At 36.5% G+C, this 12,118-nt stretch overlaps 1 protein-coding gene across 1 annotated transcript in view; it reads left to right on the forward strand.

Moving 5' to 3' along the window:
* RELCH (RAB11 binding and LisH domain, coiled-coil and HEAT repeat containing) overlaps window positions 1–10,953 on the forward strand; it is an 86,607-nt gene extending 75,654 nt beyond the window's left edge. Inside the window, 2 exon segments of the mRNA XM_041118301.1 lie at window positions 2,636–2,706; window positions 9,136–10,953. Coding sequence (XP_040974235.1) covers window positions 2,636–2,706; window positions 9,136–9,256 — 192 coding nt within the window. The 3' untranslated portion in view covers window positions 9,257–10,953.
* The last annotated feature ends 1,165 nt before the right edge of the window (window positions 10,954–12,118 follow it).

Consider the following 12,118-nt stretch of genomic DNA (forward strand, 5'->3'; position numbering starts at 1 on the left):
TTAAAAATATTTACTTGTGCTCCAGTGGGTTAGAAAACTCACTACAGCTTTTACTGTAGAATTGGAAATTTGGGGCTTAATCAGCATCTTGCTACAACAGGATGTTTGTAGGCACCGTGATAGAGATCTCTGAGGCTTGGTTAGTTCTAGTGTCTGTCTTTCAAGCCTTCTGTCTTAAAATTATGTTTTCTGAAGTAAATGTGATTCACTGGTTCAAATAGTTATACATTTGCATAAACATAATCAACCCATTTCTCATTTTGATCACTGTGGTGTTATTCACAATTCAAATGGCATATCAGTTACAAAAACACATATTCACAGTGCCTTAGCTCTTGTGGCTCTAACGTCAGTACACAGTTTATGTTCATCTTGGAAATGTAACATTTGTGGAATTGGCGTGTGATCCTGTCAGGCAGCATTTACCACTTATCCCTCATATTTGCTTTCCTTTCATTCACATGAACAAAAGTGCAAGTTGGGCATGTAAGCTAGACCCTCTCATAAAGGGTGCAGACATTTTAGATACTTTGCCAGCATCTCTAATTCCATGTCAAGTCCCTTCTTCCCCCTTCACCACTTGCCCTTTATTTCTTTTCAAAATAATTGGATTTTGAGTTGCATGATAGTGAGATATAATCAGTACTTGATAAAAATATTTAGTCCATCTGCAGTATTGTTTATAATACTTAAGCACAGGTTCTGTCTCTCATATGTCTCTAAATACAGAGTTACGTGTCTAAAATGTCTCTTAAAGGAGATCTAAGTGATTTCATAGTCAGTCCTATGACCAAACAAAGAGAACCCAAGGGAATAGGTGGGAGCAGTATGTACAATACCATAATGTAAAATTGCCATGTGAGACTATATTTGTACCTTTCGTCTGTTTTCACGCTGAAGTTCAAGACAAATTAATTTGGGGAAGAGGGAACAATTGCTCCACTTCATCCAAGAATTATGCAGCCTTCCTGGAAGGAGCTGTGCAGTGGATGGGGGCTCCGTCCCGGTATTCAAATGATTCTAGGTCCTTGCCGAATTATTTTCCTCCTTGATCAAGACTTCATATTGTTGATATTTGGAACACCCAGATTCAGACAGATGTACAAAACAGTAGAAGTGCTCCAATGCACAGGTAGAAATGCTAAGTAACAAAAATTATGGCCGGTGTGCTTAGAAATTTCAGTTTTGATACAGAAAGAAAAGCTTGCTTTTTCACTGGAATTTGGAATGCATTTCTGTTGTACCTCTGTACTCTTGAGTTTAAGTGCTTGCGTAATTTTTTATGCAAGTGAAGGACAGCAAATTTAGCAGTAAGAGTTGTAGTCCTGTTAGACTCATACACAGGTTTGAATGCTGCTTTCTGAAACATTCAAGGGTATATAACATCTGCTATCCAAACTGTTTCAAATGTTGAAGTTATCTTTTGGAGAAACAGAGTGAACAGTGGCACAGATCTGCAGACCGGGCCACATCTTATCAGTGTAATAAATGGTTTCAAAGGATATATTGTGCTGCAGCTGTCTAACAGGGATTTGACAGAAACCAGCTTTTTAACGTATATAAATACATTTTAAAATAGTTACATTTGGTAGTAACCATTAGTGACTGATCTATAGTTTAGGGATTGAAATTAAATTTTTTTTCCTTTTTGTATATATTCAGGTTTTGGTACTTATTTTAGTTGCTTGTAGCTTTTAGATTTTAAGCTGATTGTCTCAAAGAAAATGCTTAGCTTTCTCCTGAGCTGTGAGCAGAGAAAGTTTCCATTTATGCAGTGGGTACATATATATAGATGTTTATAGTTTCACACTCTGCATTGCAACTGTTTTGCATAAGTGTTTCAAATGCTTTTGTCTTAACTTGTTAAAACAGTACTGTTGTGGAGCAGGGCAGGAAGTTATGTACCTGTCCAATGAATTGTATGATTTCTTTCAAAGCCTGCTATTGGGAATTGTTCCTTTATTTTTGGTATGCTGGAGAAATGTAAGGGGGAGGGGGAGTGGTTTTAGTCTTAAATATTCTGTAGAAACCTTTAACGTTGCAATTGCTTAAGTAAAGAAAAAAAACTTGATTCATAGAAGCCCTGGATGACACCAGTGAAATGATACCAAGTTTGCTTTAGCACTTCCTTTCCATTAAGATGCTGTCTCAGGATGCCATCACACTTTTTTCTTTTCTTTCCTTGCTTTTTCTTTCATGCATAATGTTGGTAAGGATACAAATTTTAAAACGTACTTGAAAACTCTCTAAAGGAAAATAGAGGGAAGATGAATGTATGGTAAAGTTAACTGCTAATAAATAAAAGTATTCTTTGAAAAAAGGAAGATAAGGAGGTGTGTCATAGAAGTGAGTTTGCTTTAGCTCTATTTTGAAATGCCAAGGGAAGCAGGAGGGAGTCTTGAATTCCTGTAACTATTTCAAAAACATTTTCTTCCTTAAAAGTATTGTGAATGGTTTTGTTGTTGCTAGCCACAAGGTATTGTGAGATGGCTGGAATTTAAGTGCACTTGAAAAACAGCAGAGAAACTTTTTAAACAGTTCTGCTAATGTCAGAATTAGTTGTGGAGTAGATTTCGTACGAAGTGTTAATGTAAAAGAAAAAATGTCATGTATGTCTCTTCCTTATGTGTCTTAGGTTATTTTAAGCTCCATGATAAAAGAGTGTGAACAGAAAGTGGAAAACAAGACTGTCCAAGAACCGCAGGGGTAAGACTTCCACTTCTCTTTTTTCTCTGCCTCCAGAGTAATGTTCTGCAGAGCGTATTCCATAATGGTGTCCAAGGCTTGTGACCAGAAAGCCTGCCCTGACATATTCTGTATTTGAAAGCAGATTTTAGGAGCTTCATCTTTAATTCAGTTTCTGGTTGTTTCTGTCTCCAGTGTAAAACAGGGGACAACACGTTTTTATCGTAGCAATGATGTTCTTGTTTTCCCATGTTACTTTGTTCTTATTTTTTTATCCATTTAAAGAAGTAATTGAATTTCTGTCCTGAATCTGAGAAAGCAGGGAGTGCTTGGCTTAAGTGCTTAGAGCAATGCATGCAGCACGCACCTTGCAACCCTCTTTCACGGGGGTGGCCTGCAGGCTGAAGGAATTGTTCTGGTCACGGTAATGACCTGCTCCAGGCTGCTGTCTTTGATTGCATGTGACTAGTGTACACGAGAGAACGGTTTCTCTGGTGTATAAACTGACCCACCCGTGTGAAAACACTATTTAGTAAATATGTTGGCTTTGGGAAAATGCCACCTATGTTGCACTGCAGTAAAACACCCATTCTGCAAATGCACAGTAAACTCAGCTCTCCAGTGAGGCATCAGACATGTGGTGTGTATGTATCAATTTGCCTCGTGGTAGAAGTGGTATCATATGTATGTGGTGCTCTCCTGATAACAAAAGAAGCGAACAGACCCACAAATTTGGAAAGCTAAGCATCATTATGATGAGGTGTATGTGTTCTCTTGCCTGCTTGTTGCCTGGAACAGCATACCAGCAGGTAACTTCTCATGGATTACTATATACAATAATAAATCCTTAGCAGTGTTGCCAGGAAGAGTTTGAGAAGAAACAGTAGGTATCTGAAAAAAGAGAATCTGTCCTCAGTCGTGATACCATGGGAATGGCCATGGGAATCAAGAGAGTTACTGAAACTTATGTTATGCTTCCATACCTGTAAGAAATTTATAGAATTTACTTCTTGAAAGAGCTCAGGCAAAATCCTGGAAGCAACCGGTAGTTCAGTCATTCTCAAAATAGGAAAGGTGTACAAGAATTGAACAGAAGAGACATGGTGTAGAAAAAGAGTCAGTCTCTCATGCACCGAATAAAATCTCTCAGACTTTACTAGTGGTAATTAGCCTGTTTACTGATGTAGTTGATAATGAATGGAGTGTGGTAAGAACTGAATCCAGTAAGAACTGAATGAGACATGAGCATCAGGTCAACTCTTAAAGGTGTATTAGAAAAGAACTTTAGATTTCTCAAGGGAAATTATTTTAAGACTAAAAATATACAGGTTCTGCAACAAATCACAATCCATAGTGTATCTGTTCTAATAAGGTAGTTGGTTCTGTCTGTGGCAATATGATGAAGTAGGGATTGTACTGACTCAGTGCATTCCAGTTGAGTGGCTGTTTTCGTGATGAAACAGGTATTTCTTTGACATGTTAGTTATTCACAGAATAAGAACAGGTTTATTTGACTTAATCGTTCCACAGGCATATTCTTTGCTTGCAACATAAATAGGCAGTCAGTCAAGAACCAAAAAATGCATTGTTTTTTCCCAGGGCTTCACTATGTTACTTCCTGTTGTACTTTTTTCCTTATCCTTTCTGCCTTCTCCTAAATGGAGCTTTCTGGCATGCATACCTGTGTGTCCCATCCCCGGCCCCTGGGAGTCATACACTGAATGCCCACCCCCTTCCTGTATCCTTCAGATTCTTCAGCAGCTGTGCATTTGCTTTTTATTTTTAAAGAATGGTGAATGCTTAGCTTGCCTTCAGATATATTAAAGGTTGGCACTTAAGCCAGCTATTTCCTCAGAAAACAACCTACCAGTAATGATTCTTGGCAAGATAGAAACTTGCTAGTTGCCCCATTAGACATATCCTACTTTTTGCAAGTAAGCATTAGTTTTATCAAGGTCTTCCCTGTACTATGTACCTTGCATAGTAGATACCCAATAGGTAATTGTGATAAGGAAGAATTAACAGCCAGACTCTTTGCAGATCTGATGCTAAGCAATTGCTGCAGACTCTCACCAACCAACCTGTGTAAGGACATCCCTCCACATAAGCAGTGACTTAATATTTTGACTAAAAAGTTGATTCATTCGAATCAGTTGCATACATGGGCATCTGTTACTTTGCAAATATTTCCCCTGCCTGGGTTTTATGGACTCTTTTTTTTATCTACAGACTAACCAATATTCTTTTTTCTTTTTAATTCTTTGTGCAATAAAAAAAGCCACCACCTCAGACTTTGGCTGTGTAAAGAAAAAATAAAAGCAGTGTATGTATCTAAATAGATAAGACTTTTATGCCTGATAAATGGTTTTTTTGAAGTAAATGAATTTATTGCTTCTTGAGCAACTTCTTGACAGCCTTTTAGGAGAGATCATTAGAAAAGATGAAATTGATTCCTTCTCAGGCAAACATACTGTGAAAGAAATTTTTTTCTCTCCCAGAATGCAGCAAGTGTATGCACTATCAAACTGGTCTCTTTAAAGAACACCATTAACCTTAACCTGAAGGGTTTGTATTATCTTACCTGTATTAACTGAACTGTGAAACCTAAGGTTATGAAACACAATTCCTTGGCTGAGCTCTTCCTAATTCTCAAGTGGTTCTCTTCAGTTGGACAGGATTTTTAATTTTTTTTTTTTTTTTTTTATAATGTGTTCTTTCACCTCTCTCAAATGTTTGAACCTATTTAGTTCATCAAAGCCGTTCTCTGCGTGGCTAGAGTTTGAGTGATCAACTTTTATTTCATGTAGGGTTTAGACTTACCTTGCTTTAGCTTGTGTCAGTGCAGACATGTTAACCTAAATCTAAGAGGTCTGAATTAAAATCCCTGTTAGAGAAATATTTTGAAATCACAGTTAGTGCTATTCAGCCATTGCAGAAACAGATAAATGCAAACATGATGCAACATCCAGTGTATTTTCTTTTAGAATGCAGCTGCTGAAAACTTAGATTTGAAAAGAATAAGTCTTCACAATGCATCACTTCATTCTTTAATTAGCCTTCCCCTTTCTTATTCAAAATCAGGCTATGGTTGCAATCTCCTACCGTACAAAACTAACACGAAATATTTTACCACTGAAGAAATGACCTTTTCATATACATGAATATCTCCTTTTTCTTGCTAAGCTGTTGTGAATTTCAGTTCCTAATTTCAGTGTTAAATATATATTTGACAAAGGATTTAAATGCAACTAGGAGATAAATTACTGATTTTTGTTAACAACATCAGAATGCATGCACAAAAATAAAACTGGATGCAAAAGCAACCGTAAGATGCTGTTGGTTATCTTATCTTTGCCCCTCACTGTTAGAAAAGGTTGGTCAAATAATAGGGGGTCACAGAAATAGTTTTTTAAAAAAGATTAAACTTTGTCTTTCTAAATATTGGATAGCCACTTTTGTTAAACATTTGCTTCAGCAATTAACAAGGTATTTCAATCATGGGTAACAACTTACGTTACAAACTGATTTTTATAAAATGTCCAGCATGAAGGTTTGTTTTGGCCTAAAGCTTTCCCATAAAACAGGTAGCATGTAATTCATCTAGACGCTGGTCAAAAATTTGATGGTTACACATTATTTTTGTTTGTGGGTTGTTTTTTGTTTTGGTTTTTAAATAATGAGTAAATGCAAGGACTTTTCTATAGGACTTCTTGTTTCAAACAAGATATATTATTGCCTTGTTGGGTTCTCTGATTACTTTTTGAAGACATGAGACTCATATTATTTGATTTCATATTGCTTTTATTATTATGTTTAAATGTTCAATTCGTATAGTAATAGAAATACTTTTGAGGCATATTTAAACTCTTAAGTATGTTGAGTGTTGTGGATTATCCTTCTGTTTACAGTAACATAATATTAGAAAACATGAACTTCTAGACACTCCAGTTCTTAATTTTTAATTTTTAACATCAGATGGCTGATATCCCCCAAAACTGTTTTGAAAGTCCGTTGAACATTTCCGGGTTTTCCTCAAGCTTATTCAGGATCATTGGAATGACAGCACAGTTTGCTTAAAACAACTACAGGTTTGTCACCAGTTGCTAGGCTTTCTTTTCTGAAGTGAGCAATTTTTTTTTCTTAATGTTGCTAATGCTTGGAAAATACTATATTTCCCAAATCATTTTCCCTTGTTACACACAACTGTAGAATACATTATAGGCTGGAATAGCTTCTTGTGATTACCCAGCTGATAGCAAGTATAAACTGTTATTTACATAATTTATATGCCTTTGCTTTATCATGAAATCAAGGGAAATTGCACAAGAAATCCATCTTACAGTAGTAGTTTTACCTGCTAAGTTTTATTAGCTGGAAATATGGGATTCCTAGTTGACTGTAGATGTTTAATCAAGCCAAAGATGTCTGGCTGTGTGCTTATGCCTGAAAGAAATATTTCACAGAAAAAGTTTATAAATAATTCCAAAACAGTATATATGTTCATCATTGGCTGCTAAATAGAATAAAAAGGTTATTTTTAAAATAAAATGTCAATTTTTATCAGATGTTGTCTAAAAAGAGATACAACCTGAGAAAAATTTTCAAAATTTTAAACCTCACTAAAAATTCAGATATCATACTTTCAATAAAATGATGCTTAAACACTAAATCTTAGGTAATGAGGAACTTTACAGAGCTTTCAGAAAATACCAACTAATAATATTTACATTGAGATGATTGATTTGGATAACCTCTTCCATTAATAGATGTACTGAAAAAAATACCTAGGAGTATGCTTTGTGATACTCTTAGGTATGCTGTGTGAGGCATACGTAAGGCCCCTTCAAGGATCTAGGTCCATTAAGCACTGTGGAAATGCAGAAGACAGGGAGTCACTTCAGCTTAAAAAGTAGAAGGGATGGGGGATACATTTGAGGAGATACAGTTATGATACAATTAAGTTATCTGTAAATCCACAGTACAACTTTAGTGAGAAGCTTCCCTTTTGTTTTTTTCAAGTAGTCTGTTTAAAAAGAACCAGAATTTGTTACCATTAAGCACCTTTTTTTGTGGTATGAAATGGGAAAAAATACTGAATGCATCCCTGCTACCTTTGAAGAAATCATTCAAATTCTGTTGAAGCAATTTGAAGTTAACTTCAACTTGACCTGCCTTGATGCAAAAGTGTCTAACAGAACTGTTTATGACCTACCTTGCAGACTGAAAAGTCAATTCTTGGAAGCTGCCCTGTGCCAGTAAGACAGATCTTGTGATCTTAGGTCTAATTTTTAAACACAAGTGTCCACGTTGAGCTCACAAGGGAGAATTTCACTGGTAATGTTTTGTAAAATTGACCCTGTCTGCTGTTGAAAAATGTTTGCCATTTTAACTACAAATACAGGAAGTATGGAGTATCTATTAATATTCCTGCTATCATACATTTGCCTTGTTGCACTCTTGTCTTGGGACAGATTACTGCTACTATGCTGAACAGTTACATATAGCTGAAGTTGAACTCACTGATATGTTGTAAATTAAAAAAAAAAAACCAACAGTTAATTTTGCAGCATTGGGATAATTTCTTAACATGTTCAAAGTTGTAGCATCTCGTAGGTCCAGCATTGATTGGGTTGCTCCTTCTAATCCAGTTTGTGGGAAATTTGTGAACTCTCCATTGTCTTCTCTAGTACGTATGAAGTAGGAACACTCAAGCAATGGTAGTAGGAGTCACATCCACAACAACCAGAAGGAGAAAGCTCTTTACCCAGCGAGGGGTAGACCTAGTAGGACTCTGCCCCAGGGTGGGGTGTACAAGAAATTTACAAGGAGATCGAAAGAAAGCTGAACAAGTGATGTAAAGATTCATTGTGAGTGACTAGATTGATAGTCCACACCAATTTTAAACTCTGCTCAGGTGGAAAAAGTTTGAAAATAAGAGAGTTGGAAATTAAGGAGAGAGGTCACTGTTTTGTACTTGCTTTTACTCTTTCCTACATGTCTGCTAATGGTCACTGTCAGAGGCAGGATACTTGGGCTAGATGGATACTTGGGTTAGGTAGATCCTTGGTCTGAACCAGTACTGTTCTTCTATTAAATAAGATTGACATTTCCAGTGAGAAGGTAAAACTGATCTTTCACAGAGGTATTTGTCACTAGACCAATTGCCAAATAGCTAACAAATGCTAATGTGGTGACTTCTAAAGGTAGTAAAAAGTAGCGTGCACAAAAATAGTTTACAACTTTTCACTAGGACTGCGAGGGCATGATAATTCATTTAACAGTGTGTATTTGGGCTTGATTGTGATGGTTTTTCAATTCTTCTTGACAGACTGGTCTTTTGTGATCTTGAAACCTCTAAAATTCAAAGACAATTCAGTTGCTTATTAAATAACAGCACAGTGTTCTTTTTTTCTTTTTAGTCTTATGTCACTAAATTTTTTACTTTCCTAGCTCAATGTCGATTGCAGCGAGCCTCGTGAGTGAAGATACAAAGACCAAGTTTCTGAACAAAATGGGCCAGCTGACTACATCAGGTGCAATGCTGGCTAATGTGTTTCAGAGAAAGAAGTAAGATGGGAAAAGGAACTCCCAGCTAACACTAAGATGGACCTCACAGAGACTGGTTTCCTGTACTTGAAGTACTTGCCTTTTAATTTCTTCTGTCTTATGTTCTTGTAGTATAATTTTATTCTAACCTCCAAAGATATTTGCACTGCTTTTGAATATCGCTGTGTATCTGTTAATTTTGGGTTAACTGTGGTTGATATAAAACTGAAATCATAGTCTGTACCAAGTCCCTGTTCTGTGTTCTTGTCTTTCCAGCATAATTTTTTTTATATAGTGGAAGGTTTGTTTTGGTTTTTTTTTTTTTATTTTCTGACAAGATATCAGCAAATATCTGTATTATACTTGGAGCTATTATGACGGTACTTAAAATAATGTAAATTTGAAGTCATTGTCATGAAGTAATAAAAGTGGAGATTACTTATGTATTTAAATTATGAAAGAGTAATGCAGATTTTTTTATTATGTTTCTAAAAAGAAGAGGAAGAGCCACCAGCATTTGTCTGTGCTTCTAGGGTTGTTTTTGTAAGTATTGTGCATCTTGAATCCGGAGGAGTTGCAGTATCTAATGTATGAGACTGCTTGCACTGCATCAGTCTGCAGGGAATGCTCATGTTTCAGATGCTTTATGCTGACATTGTAAATGCTGTACAAAGTCCTTCAGATAAAATTCTCACATCTGTTGTGGTTTTTTGAGGGATGTTTTCTTTTGCTGGAGTTTCTGTTTTATTTTAAAGCACTTTAACAACCAGTCTACACATCCAGAGGCACATCCACTAAGTAAAGGAAAAACACAATAAAGTAATAAATGTTAACAAACGTATAAGCTACTACACAGGAGTACCAGTACAGTTCTGCAGGCAGAGGAAACTTATGAAGGAGAAAGAGTGCTTTCATCTTGCAGTCAGTGTGCAGTTGTGTATACTGTAAAAGCTAAAATTCAGGTATTTTGTTGTTTAGATTGAATCTCAGTTCAAATTTAATTTCAGAGTATTTGAAATTATGTTAAGATGCTTGACATGCAGCATCTTGAAAATGTTAAGTAGACTGTGTACATACTTTATAAAAATGACATTACAAGGAGTGTCTTCAGCTACCAAATATTTTTGTCAGCGAGGAAGCATTAACAACTAAATCCTTTTATTCTTATGCAGCACTTTTTTTCCCTTCTTTATATCAGTGTAAGCTTCTGAAAGTAAACTCAAGTGCATGCATGAACTGGTATGAGGTAGCAAAATATAAAAGCTCAGGCATTCTCTGACACAGTACCATTCAGTTGGAAGTATTAACATCTTTGAGGACAGGGGAAGTAAAAGGAGTGAGGGAAGAAAGTATTCACTTCTGAAATGGAATATGGATGGAGTAGCACTTCAGGTATTGCCCTTAGATGGAATTAATGGAGATATAATTTGAGATTTCTGACTGCTTCGTGTCTGTGCCTGTTGGCTCTGCATATACAGTCGCCTGCCATGTTTGTGTTGTGACAGGGCCTGCTGCACACTTGCACACTGTCAGTCCCTTTACATTGCACTGATTAAACATTTTTCTTCAGATTACAGACAGCTCCATGCCTTCTTGTTGCTTGTTACCATGAAAGTATACTTTTAGCAGACTGACTGTGAAATGGAGACATTCCTGAGGAATGGGAAGTGGTGACGTTCCTCTCTATTGTTCTGTTGTCAATAAAAAGTTTTGTATACCTGCCTTGTCTTGTTACTTCTAGTCTTCTCCGAAAAAGATTATTGCATCACAACAGCTGTTAGAGGAGCGAGATCTAATGCGCAGAAATTCTTTAGCCTTAACTTTTTTGTACATAGCAGATGGTAGACTGAATTTGTAAATGAACCATCTCGGTGTGCCTGTTTCACTTTGGATTCTAGTCATGTGGCTTTATTGACATTTTCATGCAGGGTCTCCTCCTCTCCTGTGCTATGCTTTTTTTTTTTTTTTTTTTAAATTTTTTTTTCTGTGTCTGTTCCAGTAGTTGCAGTGCCAGAGATAGCTCTGTAGTCATGAGACCAAAATGACTTCTTTATGGTTAAGCTCCTACTTTCCAAAGCAGGGCAGCTGCCTGCAGGCTGCCTGTGAGAATGGCTCCTAGCCCAGACCAAACTTCAACCAGCGTTTGGAAGCCTGCTAACTGGCACAAGTCAAAAAACTGTGACAGCGATTTAACTATGGATGATTGTGGGATGAGACTCTAGTTTGTTAGTATAACTCTAGTTTGTTAGTATAAATGTAGCATCTTTGACCAGCTAGGTCCAGTCTCTCCAGCCCCTTGCAAAGTTTAGCTTTTCCTAGTCAGCTTTTTACTTCATACCAGTTGATCCATGGAGGAGTTTGAGTGAGAATCCCAGGAATACCCGCTCCCCTGTCCTGGTAACTACTGAGGTGAAAAAAAAAAATCTGTGTAGGCAACAAGCCTTATGCAGGTTGTCTTCAGGAGTTTTGTCTCCTAAATTTCAGGTCCCTGTTGATATATGTTGGTTGCAGGAGGTTTTTGTAAGTGTTTGTTAGTTTACCAAATGTTGACAGGTTTTCAAGAAGATGGCAAGAAGTTGTTCTGTGTGGTGTTTGTTTTTTCTTTTTTCTCCTCTAGCATTCAGGAGTGGGAAAGAAAAGTGAGAAATCTTTAAAGAAAAGAATTACCAGGACACTTTAAATTAACTTTTTTCCCTCTTGTTATACAAAACAAGTTAAGTAAACCTTTTGGGAGAAAATACTTGTTTAAAAGAAGACAGTTGGATATCCAGCATGGAAAGCAATTAATCCCCAAAGGGTTATCCTCAATTGCTTATGATTTTTCCAAAACAAGGATTCTGTTTAAAAAAAGAAAAAAAAGGAAAAGTTGGCTTTATTAGCTCTGCCT

The sequence above is a fragment of the Aquila chrysaetos genome, chromosome 18 (genome assembly GCF_900496995.4).
Source record: "Aquila chrysaetos chrysaetos chromosome 18, bAquChr1.4, whole genome shotgun sequence".
Taxonomy (NCBI): Eukaryota; Metazoa; Chordata; class Aves; order Accipitriformes; family Accipitridae; genus Aquila; species Aquila chrysaetos.